Here is a 20,766-nt window from a genome sequence, read left to right on the forward strand (position 1 = left end):
ATTAAAATGAAAGAGAATCCTAGAAGCAGCAAGAGCTAAGGGGACAGTCACCTACAAAGGAGTCCCCATCAGACTGTCAGCGGATTTCTCAAAAGAGACCTTACAGGCAAGAAGGGGCTGGAAAGAGGTATTCCAAGTCATGAAATCCAAAGACCTACAACCAAGATTGCTCTATCCAGCAAAACTTTCATTTAGAATGGAAGGACAGATAAAGTGCTTCTCAGATAAGATCAAATTCAAGGAGTTCATCATCACCAAGCCCTTATTATATGAAATGTTAAAGGGACTTATGTAAGAAAAAGAAGATAAAAAAGATGAACAGTGAAAGGACAGCAAACTCACAGTTATCAACAACCACACCTAAAACAAAAACAAACTAAAAGGACAGCTAGATCAGGAGTGGAAACACAGAAATGAAGATCTCATGGAGGGTTAGCAACAGGGGAGTGGGAGGAGGAGAAGGGGGGAGAAGGTACAGAAAATAAGTAGCATAGACGGTAGGTAGAAAATAGATAGGGGGAGGGCAAGAATAGTATGGGAAATATAGAATCCAAAGAACTTGAGACACATGATCATAAACTAAAGGGGGGGAATGGTAGGGGTGGGGGAGTGCAAGGTGGAGGGGAATGAAGGAGGGGGAACAGAACAACTGTAATGGCATAATCAATAAAATTAAAATTTAAAAAAAAAGAAGATATATCAGTATTACATTTTGAAGTCCAACCAAGCAGTCTGACCGTGGGAGGATTAATTCCATAATGTGGGAAGGACTGATGGAAGTGAGGACTTTAATCAGAAGGTTACTGTAACTTAGCACATACAAACTATCCTCAGATATGCTCTGTGCTTCTCTAGCTTCATACATTTTTATAGTAAGGCTCAGATACAGGCAGAAATGTGTATAAACTAGGAACAGGAGAAGACACACGATGTTTATGTTTTTACCAAGGAAACTGTTTTCCAAGTGGCTCACCATTTTGCTGTCCCACAACAGTGTCTGAGGGTTCCGGTGTCACCACCTCCTTGCCAACACATGCTATCCAACTTTTTAATTATAGCCAACCCCGTGGATGTGAAGTGGTGTTGCATTGTGGTTTTGCAGTTCTTTAATGGCTAACAATGTTGAACGTCTTTTCTTGAGTTTGTTCTCAGTACTTTTAAACAGTTTTCTTTTCTTCTAAAGATTTTTTTATTTTTTATTTATTTATCTTTAGAGGGTAAGGGAAGGGGAGAAGGAGAGAAATATCAATGTATGGTTGCCCCTCATGAGTCCCCTGCTGGGAACTGGCCTGGAACCCAGGCATGGGCCCTGTCTGGGAATCGAACTGCAATCATGTGGTTCGCAGACCCACGCTCAATCCACTGAGCTACACCAGCCAGGGCTAAACAGTTTTCTTTTCATTTAATCTACATTTGTAGATTTAGATTTATAATATAAAATGTAGATTTTTCCATGTTGTCAAATGTCCTTGAAAATGTCATTTAAAAATGTAAAGTGAGAATAACAAAGAGATTATAGTTCCACTATAATCTCAATACAGCTCCTTCCGATATTCAGCCATGTAGCGCCCAAAATCCACAGTCCCTCGGATGGCTTTGAAGTTTAAGCAACTCCATTTGACTTCAGTTGTCTAAAGGCTGGATCAAGAACATGTGTTTACTTATCCCCCAAATCTCTTTAAAAGGAAAGAAGTCATAATAGTGCCAAGAAAGGGAAAATGGCGCTTTAAAAATTATCTCTAAGGGGAAAGGTATTTCAAAGTCTGAACTAAAATTCCAAGGTAAAAAAAAAGTTGATAAATTTCACAATATAAAAATCAACTTCTGCATGACAAAAAAACACCATAAACAAAGTCCAAAGACAAACTGGGAAAAATACCTGCAAATTATACCACTGAAAAGAGTTGATTTCTCAAATGCACAAAGATTTCCTATATGTCATAAGACCAGTGATTCAATAAAAATGGGCAAGGGATATAAACAGATTATAATGAAGAAAGTACAAATTGTTCAACCATACGTCAAGATAGTCCACCTTATTCAAAGAGAAAAATGAAACTACACTAGGATGCTATTTTTCACTTCTCTGATGACCAAAGAGAAAAAATCTGAAAGCACAGCACTGACGAAGGTGCGGGGCAACAAGCAGTCTCTTCGATGGATGGCAGGACTGCAACTTGGTACAGCCTGCGTAGACAATGAATTGGCAACACTTAGTAAAATTTTAAGTGTATATACCCTTTGATCTCGAAATTCTACTTCTAGGATTTACCGAATAGGTTTATCCTCCCATGTATGAAACGGTACCTGAATGGAGGTTATAAAATGCCACACTGTGTATAACAGGAAAAGACCGAAAACAACCTGAGTGTCCACAAATAAAATGGGTGAAATTTATGGTTCATCTGTATAATAATGGAATATTATACAACCATACAATGCAAAGAATGGGGGGGCTTACTATGTAACAAGTTAAAAAAGGCGACGTACAGAACAGTGTTCATGATGTACCATTTGGATAAAAAAAAGAATGCGAGCATTCACCTACGTGAGCATGCATTATCTATAGAAGGAAAGAAATGAGTGACTTTGAGTGTCTCTAAGGAAGGGAAGAGCTGCCTGGGCGAGAGATTTTTACTTTGCACTTTTTGAATTTCAGACCAAGTATATCTATTTGTGTAGAGAAAAATAAATCATTTAATTTTTTAAATAAAAACAAGTAAAGTTAAAGGTACAGCTGATTAAGGTGAGGAGGTGGAGGGCGGGCACCAGGGAAAGCAGCACAGCTGACCTCACTTCCGCTGCAGGTGAGAGGCCGGCCTGCTGCGCGTGGGCCTGCCGGGCATCCGCAAAGAGCAGGGACAGAAGCGGCTGGATGAGGCTGCTTACGGGGCAGCGGGTGCTGAGGTTTTCACTTTCTCTCTAATACCCTTCTACATGGTTTGAATTTTTGACCCGGTAATGTATTGTCATTAAACATAAATGTAAAAACATAAATTTTTATAACAACAGAAAGAACACAATTTCAACCTCAAAGAATCTGGGCTGACTAAACATTCAAGATTATAAGAGAATATTTGAAATATAGATGAAATATATTTAATTTAGTTTTCTCTTACTATGAGTAAGGTTGATTTCGAACTGCAGAGTAATCTCTACATTTTCTACATTCAAATTGTTCTCCTCCTAAGGAAAATAAGTTAGGTATAAACCTAACCTCAAATAATGACATCAAATGGACATGACTTCTTATATTCTTATGACAACCACATTATCCTCCTTCTACAAGAACCACATTATCTATGGAAATAGGGCTGGTTTTGATTTCAGTATTCACAACAAAAGGGGAAGGGAGTGTTGGTCAGGATGGGTTTTCTCTCCTCACCGACACACTGCAGTTCCTGCGGAGGATCCTGGCCCACTGTCCCTTCTGGGCTGGGTCGGCATTGCCAAAGACGGCAACGTGCTCTGGTCTGGGCCCTCCGTGAAGAGTCTGGTACATCTCTTGCTGCAAGTGGCTGCAGCCCATCTTTTCCAGCCTGAAATTAAACACCATGCAGTCTGGAGTCCAATGCTAAGATAATAATGTGACCATATTAGTGTATTAATCTAAATATTAGAAATAATAGTATCAAATAAAGTGGACAGTAAAATAATCCTCAGGAGGTTTAGAGGAGTGTCAGAAAACTCTTAGCAACATTACTATTATTTAGATTATAAGACAATTTCTAATTAGCAATCTCTGAACTCTCAAAATATAAAAGTTGCCATATCAACATAATCTTTAGATAGAGACAAAATTGTGGGAAATGATGTAGAAGCAATGAATTACCTGAGCTTGCATCCAGACATTGCATTCACTCCAAACTGTACTTCATGTCTCCTAACAGAGCAAGTTCCATCACCCTGGCTTTGCAAAAGGGTCATCTGAGGTGAAAAGTGATGGTCAAGGAGATCATAACAGAAAAAGAGGCAGATTGGAAAATTTATGCTTTCATTGTTTCTTTAACACTGTATTTTATTAATACCATGGTACAGTTCGAGTCACAATTTGGTTCCTTCATCTAATAATTAAAAAACACAGAGATGGCCCTGGCTGGTGGGGCTCAGCGGAATGAGTGCCGGCCTGTGAACCACAGGGTCACCGGATCCATTTCCAGTCAGGGCACAAGCTTGGATTGCAGGTCAGGTCCCCAGTAGGGGGCGCGCAAGAGGCAATCACACATTCCTCTTTCTCTTGCTCTCTCCTTCCCTTCCCCTCTCTAAAAATAAATAAAATCTTAAAAAAAAAACACAAAAACCCACACACAGAGTTCTGTTTTTCCAAAAGTGGTTAACTACACACTAGCATATAAATACCTCATTAAAGCAAAAATCAGTTACAATCTTCACTTTTGGCCAGTCTAACATAAGTTTTAGAGCCTTTGGTCACATCAACATTTGAGAACATAGTCTATGAATGGCCTGGTTAAGGAAGTCCTGGATACCTAAAAAACAGGGGAACCGCAGAACAGGATAATCCAGATCAGCAGCTGCAGCTTTTCTCATTAGGCTGCAACAGGCCAGTCAGCTCTGAAAAGGATACTGATTGACTTACGTCACCAGTTAGAGCCAGGAGTGGCTTCCCAACAATATAGCCAGGATTCCCACTTCTAGGAGCAGGAAGAGAAGCAGCTGTGCTCTGAGAAGCCTGCAGAAAGAATAAAAGAACGTCAAGTATGGAGAGAAGCATGCTCCCCCACCTTCCTCCCTTCCTTAAGGCACCGCAGTAAGTTGGCTACTCTGGACCATCTGGCTTCCTTTGCAAAAATTTCTAGTCCAATGACTTTTCCTCCCCCCCCCCCCCGCAAAGTAAATCCTGAATGATCTACATACTGAAATTCACTATATGCTACTCTACCAAGAGTTACAAATAAGGATCTATCAGCCATTTCTCAAAAACTGCTATAAATTTAGGGCTATGTTCACCATGGATGAAATGAGAGGAATTTATGTGTAATTTATAAATATATTTTAATTAACTATAGATGTTCCAGAAATGAACTCTGAGAGACATGAGACTTGGTTGGTCACTGGAAGGCAGAGTTGGGAAGAAATCCGATTCAACAAGATTTTAAAATGCAGCAGCAGCAGAAGCCAAAGGCGTTGATGGAGACCGGAAGTGTGGGCCCAATGGGGTGAACACTACACTGAGTGCCACCACCCTGTGTTTTTGCCAATATTCAGAGGTGTGTACAGGCAGAAATTCATGCTCATTGTAGGCACACAAGCTCAAATAATATGCTAAATGTCCAGAAATATGAGAAAAGCCAAAGAACTTCTGTGGGGTGATGGCTGAGTTTATGATTCAAAGTGATTATTGAAAAAGGGAGTTTGGGTCTGAGATTGAAATCCTGCTATGCTGGGGACCAGACAGAGAATCAGAGAAAATGTTACTAAGTAAACACTGTTGAATCCGGAACCTTAAATGCCCAGGCCTCTTGCACAGTGAACATCCAAGTGTGCTGTAGAGTTCCCTTGGCTCTGACTTCGTGCTAGAGCAATGTCTGTTCTTTTCCTCTGCAGTGAAAGGGCTATTTATCTTTTTAAATGAATTCAGAAAGTCAGCACATTACTTAAAAAACATGTTGGGCCTCAACTGATGGACTGAACTAGGCCTTCATAGCTCCTTCTGTGTCCCAGCTGTCACAGAGGAAGTGTCCCCACCCCAGTATCTCTTCCCTCCGTCACCCCCACAGAAGAAGGGCCCTAACCCTGAAGCGAATGATGAAGTGTTGCTGTAGGGAAGCACCTGGCTCCACGGTCAGGTTGGCTTGTCCGAAACTGACAGAGACTTTCTGGATCCCAAACGTTCCATTGGTCTCTATCTCATAGGTGACCTGAAATGCAAAAGTACAGTCAACTTACAACAATAACTTAGTGGGCCACTTATGTTTAATTTAAATTTTCTGTCTTTGAGGATTTTATTATAAGTAAATGAGGGTACAGTTAACAATACTATATATTTGAAAATGATAAAAGAGTAGGTCTTCAAAGTTTGCACTGCAAGAAAAACCTTGTGACTGTGTGGTAATGGTGGTTAAAGAAACTAACTGTGGTGATCATTCTGCAGTATATACAGGGGTGGTCAAAACTCGGGTTACAGCCCTGGCTGGGCGGCTAAGTTGGTTGGAGTGTCATCCCACACGCTAAAAGGTTGCAGGTTTGATTCCCAGCCAGAGTATATACCTAGGCTGAGGGTTCAATCCCCAATCAGAGCATATACAGGAGGCAACCGATGGATGTTTCTCTCCAACATTGATGTTTTTCTCTGTCTCTCTCCCATCCACCCCCACTTCCTCTCTCTCTAAGGTCCATGAACATATCCTTGGGTGAGGATTTAAAAAAAAATAAGTTTTACAGTTGTGAATATGCTAAACAGTTTATTATTACATTATTTATTATTATTTATTTGTATTATAACTGTAAACCTACTTTTGCTCACCTTGTACACATATCAAATCATATTGTACATCTAAAACTAATACAATGTTATATATCAATTGTATCTTAATTAAAGATATAGCTGAATGAGGGAGAATAAACAAGCAGTCTTAAAAATGCCAAATACAAGTATCATGAAAAGATAAAATTGATTTCATCTTATACATACAAACGAAAAAAAGAGACTGGATGGGGCTCTTTGAAAAGATTCGTGGGAGAGGTGAGTTTAGAGTAAGAATCGGAAAGGAGGAAAAATAGCTTTTGACTGTGTGCAGGGGAAGGCAGAAGCACAGGCAGGTGAGCTGGCGTGGAGACCGTGCAGACTCGGCTCTCCCCATGTCCGAGGGTGAGTGAGGAGAGTAGCTGGTGATGAAGTTATCAACGGAAGGTGTCCTTCGATTTCTGAAAAATTACGCTTTAAGATAATTCTTACTTCTGTAGGTTGATTAGAGGAGACAGAATAGAGGGAAAGTTGATGAATCTGTTTCAGATTTTCAGACTTTCAGATGATACTGACTTCAACAGAAGAAAATGTGGTCAGTAAGAACCCTAACAGATGCATGTAAGCAAAGAAAAGAGGAGTCAGAAATACTCTTTAATGTTCTTAAATGCAATACTGGAGGACAATAGCATTGCAAACAAGTGAAACATGGTAGGGAGGAAGGGGCAGGGCTCACTTCTTGACGTGCTTTCAGGTAATGCACAAAAATTCACATGGGTTGGTGTGGCACTTGACAGAAGCAGGGGCACCTCTGGGAATGGTGATCGACATACTTCAATCTAGAACCTGAGGTCGGCATCCCTACCTGGGAAACAACATTCTGACAAGCGTTTCCAGCCAACAAAGGAGAGCCAGCCTGTGAGACAGGTGTTACAGGAACCTGCAACTAGCAAGGGGAAGAGGCAAATCAACGGAAATTGAAAGCAGCGTTGTCTCTTCTAGCTACAGCTCATGCTGAAATGAGTGTTTTTCATTCCGAGTACCAACTCTCTCTCTCCTTCCATCGCCAGCCTACAGCTTAGTCATTCCAGGTCTGCGTACCTCAACACTTATTTCTCAGATCATTAATTCTATTACATATAAAATTAAGGTTCCATGCTCAAATAGGTTTTAGAAATACTATATTTGACACCTACCTCTTAGAGATTAACAAGGCCCTCAAGCATATCAAAGATTCCAAAAAGTCTGCCCTAAATATAGTGTTTAACCTTCACTCAATATTTCCTAAACTTACCTAACATCTTTTGAACTTTTAAAATCCACATGATGCTTATTAATCACATAGAACACACACAGAAAACATTGTTTTAGATCCACATTTAACATTTAGATACATCACAAATACATTTTCTTTCACCATTACAATCTAGACTAAAATTGCCTCAGGTGCAAAGAGACCGAATAGTCTCTTTACTTTTTCCAGATAAAGAGCATCATACCTTCATATTCTGCAGGTCAGTCATATCTCCTGGAACCTAAGGAAGAGAAAAGCAAGAAAATGCATATGCATATACCTTAGTGAAAATCTCCAGAAGCTTGTGGTTTCACGTACAGGGGTAGGAAGAATCGACGCATTAGAATAATTTGCTTCCTGTCTTCTACCTGACTCTCCTTCAAACTAAAACGCCAGGAGTAAAGCTGAGGGGAGGTTAAGTGAGTCCAACTGCAATGCCCACCTACTCTGAACAAGGCTCTACTGAATAGCAAAAGCAAGAAGCTTTAGTGAAATATTGAGATGTCAGCCCTCCCACCCTCCCAAGCCAATCCCATTAGCCGGGAGGTTGAAAACCTCTTAGCATGACCACATAGCCCTAATGTTTAACCTTTCTTCAGACCACAGCGTTTCTAAGCCCTCTGCCTTTTACACAGCTCTTGGGCATTCGGACTTCCAGTTCAGTGCTTTTCCCACAACCCAGCAGTGGGAAGCGTGCTGACTTCAAACCCACAGTGGTGCCAGTGGGGAGAGAAGGGACACCCACCTTCAAGACTGTGAAGTTGTAGTAAGAGGCAGCATTGAGGGCTGGATCCAAGGTGCAGCTCTTTGCCGGGTTCTTGAAAAAACGAGTGCAGGTGATACTTTTACTTTCCAAGAAACCTTAGAACACAAAGAATTAAGAAGGTGGTCAGTGAGAAAGCCTATTTTAACTTGAACCAAAAGGCTGGCACTTGTGCTCTAGACTCACTTGCAGGATTGTTCTCGGTACAGAGTCCTCCAGCTCCGAGCCCTGCAGGCTGCTTCAGTAAGCTTACTAGAGACCACTCGGAGAAGTAAGTCAGAATGGGGTCCCCAGCCTGAACAAAGTATAGCAGGAATATGTTCACAACAAGATTGGAATGAGCCCACCAGAAAATGAAAAAAAAAGAAACAAAAATTTACTGAACAGCTTATTAATGTGGACAACACTGGCCTCCAAAAGAACTGACAATGGTTTGCCTGACGGCAGCCAGACACCTCAGAGATACCCACTCAGTCAACTGTCAGTTATGAGGGAAAAATCAAGCCAAACAATCCCATCCCCCTCTCCAGGCTCACCCTGTAAAAAGGTGGTGGTGACTCGGTTTGGAATGTCGAAGTGAATGATTTGCCTCCAAACTCTGTGGCCAGCGCCTGGAAGTTGGATGCATTGACTTTTTGGAGCTCTTGGAAATAGTTTAATTTTGCTAAAATGTTTTTAAAAAGGAAAGGGGATTAGATAAAAGAAAAACATTTATTTCTAAATTTAGTGCATGCCAAGAAGTAATATTTTTATTGAGGCATAGTAAATACACAGTAAGGCTAAGTATACAAATGCAAAATGCACTCATCTTAAGCATAAACTCAAAAGAATTTTTACAAATTTACATTATTTTATTGCTACTACTCAGATTAAGTTATAGGACATTTTCCCAGAAAGTTTCCAATCAATATTCCACATTCAGAGATAACAATTCTGATTTCTATCACATTCTAATTCATTTGTAATCTGTTAAATGAATTATTGCTTTAGCATCAAGATCTGAGATAAGAATCTGGCCAATACTATGGAAAACAGTACAGCGGTTCCTCAAAAAAAATTAAGAATTCAGCTAGTGCATGGGCCAGCAACCCTTCTTCCAGGTTTCTGTGCAAAAATGTTGAAACCATGTATTTGTAGAGACACATGCATCCACATGTTCATCGAAGCATTATTCACAGTGGCCGAGACATGGGAACAACCAAAGTTCTGTCAGCGGAAGGTTGGATAAGGCTGTGGTATACAGACACACAATGGAACACTACTCAGACATAAGGAAAGGGGAAATACCTTTTCATTTCATGGGTCCATCATGCTGCCATTTGTGACAACATGGATGGACCCTGAGAATTTTGTGCTAAGCAAAGTCAGTCAGAAAAAGTCAAGAACCACATGATTTCACTCATACGTGGGATATAAAACTGAAAGCAACGAATGAACAAACAAGACAAAAAAACCAAAAACGTATAGACACGGACAACAGTGTGTGGTTACCAGAGGGAAAAGGAGGCAGCGGGGTAATGAATGTAAAGGGTCAAATACATGGGGCCAGGAGATCTGACTGAGTGGTGAACGCACAGTGCACTACACAGATGGTTATCTTTCGAATTGTACACTCGAAACCTATATGATTTTATTAATCGGTGTACATTTGAAACCTATAATAATTTTATTAAACCCCAGTTAAGTACGTTTTTTAAATGATGTAAATATTCACCTAGCTATTGTATCTACATAATTAAAAATCTTGAAAACAAGAAAAAAAAGAATATGGCCAATGAATTCCAGTTAGTTCCATGTCTCTGATGCCAGGAATGTGTATGATCAGCAATTTGTGATGAAAACAAGAGGCTCAATAAAGTGAACATTTAGCCCGCAGTAGATGAGTCTCTAGTACAACAAAATGGTACTGTTTCCATAGGAACATGGCAAAGTTGGAGACAATATCTGATTCGTCCTCAAATCTTCCTGTTCCCTCTAAACTTTAACTGGCCTGATAGGACCTTCAACAGTCCTAATAAGAATGTTTTCATCTCTCGAGTATATGGATTTGTCATGTTTTATTCTTTTCACCTTGTAATTTCTACATTCAAAATTTCAGACACTCTGAAGGGGTGCTTTCTCTAACAATTCTAAAATCTATATCACAGCAATGCACACATCTGCCCAAACTCCTGCAGCCGTCTCCTTACTCAGAGAACAGGAGAGAGATGTAGGAAGAGGCCTCTGGCATTGTCTCCCGCCCAGAGGTTGGCTGGTAATGAATAAATTTCTGTTTTACCACCCAAGTCTTCTGTTAACTTGAAAAAGAAACATGGCGGAAACTTGCCCCATGATAAATCCTTTAATTCTTCATGTAATTATGGTCATTTGGACAGATTCAAAAAGGTATCAAGACCTTCATCACTGAAAGCTAATGAGGAATCCACATACAAAAGCTTGACCTTTATCCTCTACAATCAGTCTTAATTATTTGACTTTTCAGCTTTCTGATACAGCAACAAACAAGCACAATTCTCAATTCGGAGGACTTCCAGACTATTCACCCTCTCTTTACCTCCCAGATCCTTGCTACTCAAAGTGCGGTGCACAGACTAGCAGCCCCAGCATCACCTGGAAGTTTGCCAGAAACTCAGAATCTTAAGCCACTCCCCAGACATGGTCAGAATCTGCATGTGAACAAGCTCTCCAACTGATGCTGATGCTGATGGTTTGCAGACCACCTCCTCGACCCCTGACCTGAATCTTCAAACTTTAAAATTTCCAGGAGCTGTTTAACATTTCTCTCAGAACTCACACCCCAGAAACCACATGGAAGAAATACCTCATAAAATGCAGTTATTTCTGCCCTTATAAATGAAAGAAAAGTTAAGGTTAAGCTAAGAAAGAAGATAAGCTGAGATTAAATATCTACCTGGCTATTTTTTCATGGCTTAAAAGAATAAGAGAAAGTTAACATTTTACATCTCCCGTTAGTGCAGGGATACTGGTGGCAAGAAGGGACGATGTAGGTAAGAAACACAGGCTAAAGATAGTAAGTAGAGATTTTGTCTAAAACTCTAAAACGTTTGCCTAAAAATGTCTCCCATCATACATGGTATGCATTACACTGAACAGAGCTTAAAGGTATTTAGATTGCTACAATTCCAGATGTGGAAGAAAGCCTAGAAATGCCTGGCCCTATCCCATAAGGAAATTTGGATCCTGAGGTAAATGAGTTGCAGAAGGCCGCAAAGACATCTGGCAGAGGCGGGACTGAAGCACAGGTCTCCTGATACCTGGTCTCCTTTCTCCCACTCCATCGTGCTGCACAGACGTTGACTAAGAACATCCATTCCTAATGATCACTGTCAGCAAATATAAAGTCTTTTGAGCAAACAGAGACCTGATCTATCCTTTCTGGGTACAGATAATTTACCTTGGGAGACACAATGTTTATATACATTGAGCAATTCAAAGTGCCCTATAGTTTCCAAGGGAATGAACTTCATGTGTTGTAGGAGAAAGAAAGTTCAAAACCACTGCTCCAGAAGCAGTGGCAGGATGGTACAGGAGGCAGGAGGGGAGATTAAAAGCAAGGAGAACCAGTTGGATGCTACTGCAATAGCTCTGGAGCTCAATCATAAGGCTGGAACTAGAAGTCAGTGGGAGATTTGGAAAGGATGGGGCAGCCGCAGACTTATAGTGGTCCCAGCCCTGGCAGGGCAGCTTGTTTTGTTAGAGCATCGTCTGTCCCAATACACCAAGGCTGCAGATTCGATCCCAGTTGGGGTACGTACAAGAAACAACCAATGAATGCATCCATAAGAACGACAAATCAATCTTTCTCTCTCAAATCAATAAATTTAAAAAAATAGTAAGTTCCCCCAAACCAAATACTGGTTATTTTCTAAAACAAATCTAGTTTTTCCTATTTCTTTTTAAACTGAAATCAGGATCAGTTAACTTTCAGGTGTAAGGAACATTTAACTCTGTTTTGTATGAGATCAGTAAACGGCAAGGCTGAGATCCGACCCTAATGCTCTTTCCCTTACACTGTTGCTTCATGAAACAAAAACAAGGTTGGTATATACTCATTTTTCAAAGACATTCATTCAAGTATTTCCGGTGCCTCCTGTGTATCACTTATGGCAGAGTCCGTGAGTGCCTTCATGGAGAGTGTATCAAGTGGGGAAATAGACTCTATCTGTAATTATCTGGGCTAACAGGAATGATTACAATTAAAATTCTGGCCTAGGCTGGTTAAGTGTCATCCTGCAAAGCTAAAGGTCACCAGTTCAATTCTGGGTCAGGGCACATGCCTAGGTTTTGGGTTCGGTCCCCAGTTGAGATGCACGTGAGGGGCAACCAATCAATCAGTATTTCTCTCTCTCTTCCCCTCCTCATCCTCTCTCTAAAAATAAATACACAAAAATATTAAACAAAATTAAAGTTCTGTATGGGAGAAGAAATTGCAAATATTCACTAATAAAAGAGAGGGGGCGGGTGGAGAGGCAGGATAACAGGAATTCAAAGGACAAAAAATAATAATTTTTTAAAAAGGACAGAGACAAAGCCAGCTTTTTGTAAATATTAGGCAATAAAAACACCCAAAATATTTCTACTCACAGTTGTTCACATGGACACAAAACTGCCTAATTCCATTTAAATCCACAAAAACCCTTGAAGGAAATGGGGAATTACTCCTGAAGATAAGAGAGTTGTCCACACACGCCCAACTTGAAGACCTATGAGGAAACAGGATAAATAATAGATATATTTAGAAGTGCAGAGTTGGGTCCAAAGAAGGTTGCCCCATGGATGTCAGTCAGATGCCAAAGAGAAAGCTCCCTGGGCAGCCACGGGACAGGACAGCACGAAGTGCTCGTCTACTGGGCAGCCCTGCCGTCCAATAAAGAATCTGAAGAGGAACATCACTCCTGGGAAAAACCAAGGTAACTCCACTTACAGAATTGGAAATGGGGGAGGAAGGCAGATAGAGTAACTCTTCCAACTTCCAAATATTACCTATTCTAGGGCCCCAATTCCCTTTAGGACTCAACCTGCGCAACACGGCTCACCTCACGCTGCCTGGAAGGCAGAAGGAGAAAACTGTTCTGGGATGGATTAGATAGCAGTCTCTGTCGCAGCAGCAATTTATATCGCAGGTACCAGGAGTCAAGTCGCAGATACAGATCGGTAAGGCTATGAAGGTACGACATAAAGTAGAGAGAAAGGGATGAGGATCTCTAAATCCTTCCAAGTGAGAATTCCCCGCTTCTGACAGCCCGGTCTCCACTGCAGCAATTCACTTTGTTCACAGAATTTTAGATCTAAGTCTGTAGCTTCCATCCCCGCACCTCCTTCCCTCACCTGGGAAGAGGTCCATGGTCCTATTTTCAGGCGTTGAAGGGGTCACGACAGTAGGGCCCACCGCAGAGATCCCAGGCACGGCCCTAGGTGTTCCAGTCCCCTCCGAAGAGTATTCAAGGGTCCCGCCCTGTACTCCTGGGCCCAAGTCCGAAGAGGTGGACGATGCCCCTGACGGGGAGGAAGACGGCTGAGGACGGACGCCCTCGGGGACCATCAGGAAGAACACCTGCAGTAGCATGAGCGAGGAGGGGCACATGAGGCAGTCGAGACCCCCAAGAGTTTAAAATGGGATTTCGGCGGTCGCCAGACGCGTCGCTAGAAAATTGAGGTTAGGGGGAGGAGTCGCATAGAGTCAACGTCACCGTTTGCATTGGTTCATTGGTTCATGGAGAGGGCTGAGAACTCTTCTGCCAATAGAAAGTGGCGTTATTACAGCACTTTCAGCAAGGTTTAGTCTGCGCCCTCCTCATTAATTCGGGACACTGCCTCCGTCGCTTGGCAACCGCCAAACTGGCGAGGAAGCCCGTGCCCCCCCTTTCCGCTAGGTGGCAGTACAAGTTCAGCCGGAGGCGGCGCAGACTTCTCTAGGCCTGGTGGACTGAGCCCATCTTTTTTGATGGAGGGAAACCCCAGTCTGGAACTAGAATCGCATTATCCTTTCCATCCGGATTCTAAACAAAGATAATCCCAGGGGAAAAAATACACCAAAGATTACATACCTAAAAAAAAGTTTCAGCTAAATATTGTATGCGGGGGGAGAGAATATTAGAAAGATTCAGTTCCTTAAATTTCAACTTTGAGAAATTACAAAAATATTTTAACCTCAGTAAACTTATGAAATCTCTAAATATGGACCACATATCTGTTACTACAGAAAATAGTGAGAGGAGGGGGGTGAGAAATGGAGTAGGGAAAATGTGAAAAGATAGAAAACTTTGGAAAAGACAGATATTTTCTAGAAGATGAAGAGAAAATAAGATTCAGGGATGGAAATAGCCAAGAGAAGAAAAATTATTATTATTTTTTTTGCTATGATAAACCACCACTTTTTGTAGCCCTCTTTGGGAAAGTTTGGGTTTTCCCAGGAGCGGCGTGTCTCTTCCGATTTTCTAGAGCAGCACTGTCCAGGGGGACTTCCTGCAGGGTGGGAAATGTTCTATAACTGCACTTCCAGTACAGCAGCCACAGGCCATGGGTGGCTTCTGCACACTTGCAATGTGGCTAAGCTAAGAAGCTGAATTAAAAAATTTTAATTCGAAGTTAAATAACTACTCGTGACTAGTAGCCACCATATTGGATTATTTTTATTGCTTGGTTTGGGGATATAGATTAAGCTCTGGTAAGAGTTATCTTAAATCTGGTACACTTACAGCCATCGCTGAGGAGGAGGTCTAAGTACGACATGTCCCCGCCAACCAATGAGGCAGAGCGGCCTGTGGTGCTGTTTCTCCGAGTCCAGGCGGCCGGCTGCGAAGGAGGGTTGGCGGAGGTTGCCCTCGCTTTGGTGGCCGCCAAGCTGGGGCCCCGGGTGGTTGAGGGAGCCGCTGTGGCGCTTCTGTCACATCTGCTGCTGTTGCCACCCCCGTTCTGCGCCCCCGGGGCGCTGTGCGTTTGGCTTGGTAGGAGCCGAGCTGCCGGAGACCATTCTTTGGGCGCCAACGCCGGTGGCAAAGCGCAAGTGGACGTGCGCAGGATCCGCTTCCGCAAGGGCCCCTGGGAAGGCCGGTTGGCAGAGCCTCTGACTGTGGCCTGAAACTGCCAATCCTTTCCAACCCCGAGGACCAGATCCTGTATCAAAACAGAGCGGTACAATGACGAGGCCTTTGACTACCAAGTGCCCAGTAAGGAGGAGAGGGACTATGTGCTGGTGTTGAAATTTGCTGAGATCTACTTTGCAAAGTCCCAGCCGAAGGTATTCGATGTGCGATTGAATGACCATGTCGTGAAGAAGGACTTGGGTATCTTTGATCGTGTTGGGCATAGCACAGTCCATGATGAAATCATCCTATGAGCATCAGAAAAGGGAAGCTGAATGTCCAGGGAGAGGTGTCCACCTTCGCAGGGAAACTGGACATCGAATTTGTCAAGGGGTACTGTGACAATCCCAAAGCCTGTGCACTCTACATCATATCTGGGACAGTAGATGATGTCCTGAAGCTGCATCCTAATCCAGGATTGGAGAAGAAAGAAGAGTAAGAAGAAGAAAACAATGAAGGATCTAATTGGAAAAGACATTCCAATAAGAACCAGGCCCAACCCCATACCTCGGACAATAGCAGCCTCTTGTTTCCCTCCTGGCACCCGTCAGAGTCTTCATTCCAACCCGCTTCTGCCTCTGCCGGTTGTGAGAACAAATTTACCATCCTATATAGGACGAAGGAGTATAGGAAAGGAACTTCAGAAGTATTAGTTTGGTTTTTCATTTTTCCATGATGATTAAAACAAAGAAGATACAAAGAGGCAGAGTGAGCGGAGAGCAGCCCTCCTTCACCACCTGGTCCCAAACCTGCTTCAGTCCTGGTCCTCTCTTTGCGGCTGGCCCCCAGCCATCCCCCTTCTCTCTAGGGGATCTGTGGTCAACTGGGTCCTACCTGTCCCAGGATCCTCATCTGTGGACCTAGTGGAAAGGACTCTGAACTTGGAGCAGACCCCCTTTTTTAGGTTTGAAACTAACAGCAGGGAAAAGGGCATCTTATTACCTGAGAGACCAGTGCTGGGAGTTGGGTATGTCCTGAAGTTATGTCCAGATGCATTTCCAGATGTCCTGGGATTGAGAGTATGTGGTGTGTGTGTGTGCGTGTGTGTCCATGGACGAAGATATATAATTTGTATAAAGATGAAAACAGGAGGGGGTTTTTTAACAAGAGAAAGAAGATACTTTCTTACTTGGAAGCCTTTCAGGCTTTAGCCCACTGGTGGTACCACCTTGCTATTTGAGCTTTATTGTCACCTATCTCCCTGACGTGGGCCAGTTAGAGGACTGTCTGGCATCCAAGACGGTTAGTTTATGTCGGGTCCTCAAATTGCTTCTGACTTATTACCACAACAAGTCATTTTGATTTCGGTTCCTATTGGGAACTTGATTTCTTCTCTCTCTTTTTATTTCTTCATCTGGCTCATCTGAGTGCTCTCTCAATCATCTCACTAAATTATTCCCAAGAAGGAAAGACGATATGAGGACTTGGGATTCCCTTTGCCTGAATGTCTTATCATCTACCACTTCACCTTGATGGTACCTCCCTCTCCGAATCTCTGAGTCAGCCACCTGGGAGCACCCGGTTCAGCAGTTCTTTTACTGGCCCCTTTGCGGGGTCTTGCTGCCAGGTGACAAAGATGCTTTCCAGCCTGCAGCAACAGAACACTTGACCTTAAGAGTCTCTTCTGCTCTTATGGATTAGAAAAGGCTTACGTTAGCATCATGTAGGAGCAACCTCAGAGACTTGAGCCCTACTAAGTGACTGACCACTGTTTAGAGTGTCTAGTATCTGATGTTCATTTATTCCCATGTCCTTTTATGTCACAGGTCAACCAGTTTAGAGTTATGTCTAGAGATGCCCCAAGGAACTGGACTGATGGTCTCTACCTGGCCCAGGGACACTGCTCACCGATCATAATAGTATGTTCCACTGTCCTTTCATTTTCTTATCCAAGTAGCAGTCAGGTTCTTGGTGTGACAGGGCTGAAAGATTTCCAATCAGCCATAGTCCTGGCAGCTCTGAAGCCAACCTTAGCATCTAAGTGTCTGTCTTGAATTCCCTGGAATAATTTCTGCAGGAAATAAAGCTTCCCTGTTTCCTTCCGTTGGTCACTGTCATCTTTTTCCAGCTACAAGTAGTTTTGTGGATGGAAGGCAGCAGGATTGACTTCTGCTTGGGCTGCCGCAGCAAAGAATCTCAGGCCAGGGCAATTTTTAAAAGAGCATGTTTAATTTTGAGTTTGTCTTTTTTAGGTATGTTTTTAAAGAGCTGCATCTATTTGACCACTTATTATGTGACAAAGTAAGTAGCCCTTGGGCTCATGTCCTGGGTTTTGGCTTTAAAAAAAAGATATTATTTATTTATTTTTAGAGAAGGGAAGAGAAAGAGAAAGAGGGGGAGAGAAACATCAATGTGTGGTTGCCTCTGGCGCTTCCCCTACTGGGGACCTGGCCTGCAAACCAGGCATGTGCCCTGACTGGGAATCAAACTGGCATCCATTTGGTTCTCAGGCTGGCACTCAATCTACTGAGCCACAGCATCCAGGGTGGTTTTGGGTTTTAATGAGTGACTCCAGGCCAGCATTTCATCCTTTTACGGTTGTAGCCCTTTATTGTACCTGTGACTTCGGCCTCACTATTAGGGCATTGAGTCGAGCAGCTGGGTGGTTGTGTCCTAAGGCTGCAGTTGGGAATTTGTAGTGCTTCACAAAGCTCCCTGCTTTAAAGGATGACATTCTGTAGCCTTGATCCTGGGACCACTTGCCTGGGGCAGTGGACACCCTGACTATTATTAATTGGGCTTCTGACAGCGGCTTTGGTTACCATTCCATCACAACTCCTCAAAGCTGTAGACAAGAGCCAGTAGAGCTGATAAGAGGAGGAAGACTTGTTGCCTTTATTCTGCCTTGTCAGTTTGCCTGGGTCACACTGAGGAAGGAGAGGTCTCTGCCTCTTCGCCTCAACACATCCCTTCAGTGACTCAGAGTCTCAGAAGGAAACCCTGGCTCCTGGGGCCACTTCCTCGTGGCACTGTAAGCCAGGCAGCTCTGCTCTGCCTGTTTCCAAGCCCACCCTTTCCCCCTGAACTTGGGGATAGGGACGGGCACTTTTTAGTTGTGTCTGAAAGGAAGGAACGTCTTCCTATGGCTGACAAAAACAAAGGGGAAATGAGGTAATAGGAAGAAATGGTGAGGGCTGGACTGGAGTCCCCTGGGCCAAGGGCTGATCACACCTGACTGATGCCGAACTTGAAAGCTTTCTTTTTTTCTCCTCCAAGATGATATAGGTACATGAAGTTTAGGTTAAAGGGATGGATGGGATAGGGCACTCTTCATTTTTGTTTTTGTATTGTACGGGTCCAAAATTACTTTGAAGTAATTTTGCTTTTTTAAAAATTTTCCTTTTTGTGCTGTTTGTTCCCATGCCCATATTTTGAGCTAGGAGTGAGACCTGCACTGCAGGGATCTGACTGGGGTTGCCGGGGGATGAGTGATGCCAGATGGGGGTGGGGAACGGGAGGCCTGGGCTCTTCTACGGGATCCACACTCCGTCCTAAGCTTTTTAGGAGAAGCTTTTTAGGGGTCTCCCCCTGGAGACCGGCTTGCTAGAGCTAAGAGCAGACAGCCCAGGTAGAACTCCTTTTGCCAGAGTGTGGTTTCCATTGCTTTGGGCGGCCCAGGCAGAGAGGTCTGCTGAAGATGGCCTAGAGGCGGCTGTGTCGCTCTGATTTGGGCCAGGGGCCTGCCCGCCTCTGTGAGGCTGTTCTGGGCTTCACTCACGCTGGAACACTGTGCTGGGAAGCAACCTGTGGGACCCATGTCCCCTAAACTAGATCCATTTTTGGAAAGATTTTCACTATTAAAAGATACCTTGAGTTCTGGTGACTTGAAAGATGGTCATTTTCAAGTGTCAGTGATGTTAGACTCCCAGGAGGACCACAGGGCCTGCAGGGCCACCTGTTGGTTTGAGAGTGTGATTTTACTCTCTTGCTCTGATTGTTTGCCTTAAAGATAGTGGCCTGAAATTGGGGATCACATAAGAAGTCGTTTAGGCTTAAGAGATGGTATGAAGTTTGAGTTAAGTTTACCTGGGAACTGTAAAATCCAGCTTCAGAATTGTGATTTGACTTCTTTATCTTTTTTGGAGAAACTTCCATTTTAAGGAATTTTTCTTCTTATCCTGCCTCTACCCTGGCCTGGGAAGACCTGGCCATGGCTTCTAGAATCTCAGTTGAAAGTAGGAAAACAGCAGCAGTATATATTCTCTCTTGTAGCACTTATGTACCTTTCCCTAGAAAATGACTCACTTTGAGAAGCACAGAGAAAGAAGCCACAGGCTCTCTACCCTCCCTTGGGGCGGGGGAAGGACCCACCCGGCTCAGCATCAGGCCTTGTCCTCTGCTGCTCTGAGCCAGGGTGGGCATCTCCTCTAGATTCAGGTCTGGGCAGGGGTCTTTCAGTCCCTGCCATGGGGCCGCTTCCCCATCCCTGTTCTCCCCTCCCCTTTGTTGGCCAGCTCTGACCTAATTCAAGTGTCTTCTTGCCCTGAGGAGCCTTAATGGCATCAAGTGGTAACATGTAATATTGTCCTCTGTGCCTCTCTAAAAGGACCAAGGAGAGCAGGTGAGCTTTCCAGAGTGAGAGACTTACAGATGCTTCTTTTTAAAACAGGGCAGGGGATATGCTTTGGTCTTTCTTCTGCTATGACTCGAGGGGCAGAAGCCTGGGCTATGGCTTAGTGATATGACAGTGCAGAAGCAGAGAACCAATAATATCTAGGATCTTTTCAGAAATCTTTGAAGAAATCTGCTTCTCTTCTATGGAAAGATATAATGAGGGATCCAAGAGCTCTAAGAAAATTGCAAAGAAGCCTTAATATTCAAGCTTCAGAGAGCTTGGAGTAAAGCTTCCCGTTCGGTCTGAGCTGGCACTCTCTCTGTATTAAGACCTCTCCTGGAGCAAAAGGGCTAGACATTCTCATTTTGTTACAAGACTAGATGGGCACCAACAGGTCAGCTGTCTAGTGAGGGTGGGTTTCTTCTCTGCACTTGGGTGGCTTGCTGCCAATCTCCTTTGTCCTTTCCCAGCTGCCTTTTGTCTACCCTACTTTAGGTTGCTAAATTTTTTTGATAAGAGCAGATAATCTGGGGGCCGGCTGGGTGGGCAGGAAAAGAGCAGGATAGATCTCTTGGGATTGGCTCCCCCCGGGGAGTATACAATCAAGGAGCTAGGACTGTGCCC

General features: G+C 43.2%; 1 protein-coding gene, 1 non-coding gene and 1 pseudogene across 3 annotated transcripts in view; 2 read left to right on the forward strand and 1 right to left on the reverse strand.

The window, feature by feature from the left end:
* TCTN3 (tectonic family member 3) overlaps positions 1–14,171 on the reverse strand; it is a 34,388-nt gene extending 20,217 nt beyond the window's left edge. The window contains exons 1-12 of one of the 2 annotated variants that reach the window (XM_053662447.1): positions 13,831–14,171; positions 13,539–13,662; positions 13,087–13,205; positions 9,018–9,145; positions 8,668–8,776; positions 8,464–8,579; positions 7,924–7,959; positions 7,290–7,370; positions 5,754–5,879; positions 4,586–4,690; positions 3,833–3,927; positions 3,386–3,539 (exon numbers count right to left, since the gene is read on the reverse strand). In XM_053662447.1, coding sequence (XP_053518422.1) covers positions 3,386–3,539; positions 3,833–3,927; positions 4,586–4,690; positions 5,754–5,879; positions 7,290–7,370; positions 7,924–7,959; positions 8,464–8,579; positions 8,668–8,776; positions 9,018–9,145; positions 13,087–13,205; positions 13,539–13,662; positions 13,831–14,086 — 1,449 coding nt within the window. In that variant the 5' untranslated portion in view covers positions 14,087–14,171. The remainder of the gene's footprint in view (positions 1–3,385; positions 3,540–3,832; positions 3,928–4,585; positions 4,691–5,753; positions 5,880–7,289; positions 7,371–7,923; positions 7,960–8,463; positions 8,580–8,667; positions 8,777–9,017; positions 9,146–13,086; positions 13,206–13,538; positions 13,663–13,830) is intronic. The other variant, XM_053662448.1, reaches the window with a different exon arrangement.
* On the forward strand, positions 5,481–5,614 carry LOC119044562 (small nucleolar RNA SNORA22). Its single transcript, XR_005081638.2, has one exon. It is a non-coding gene; the product is annotated as a small nucleolar RNA SNORA22 (small nucleolar RNA).
* Positions 14,172–15,232: 1,061 nt separating the features above from the next.
* On the forward strand, positions 15,233–16,178 carry LOC119044497 (malectin-like; annotated as a pseudogene).
* Positions 16,179–20,766: the final 4,588 nt, after the last annotated feature.

This window comes from Artibeus jamaicensis, unplaced genomic scaffold (genome assembly GCF_021234435.1).
Source record: "Artibeus jamaicensis isolate MK-2021 breed Jamaican fruit bat unplaced genomic scaffold, CSHL_Jam_final contig_252, whole genome shotgun sequence".
Lineage (NCBI taxonomy): Eukaryota > Metazoa > Chordata > Mammalia > Chiroptera > Phyllostomidae > Artibeus > Artibeus jamaicensis.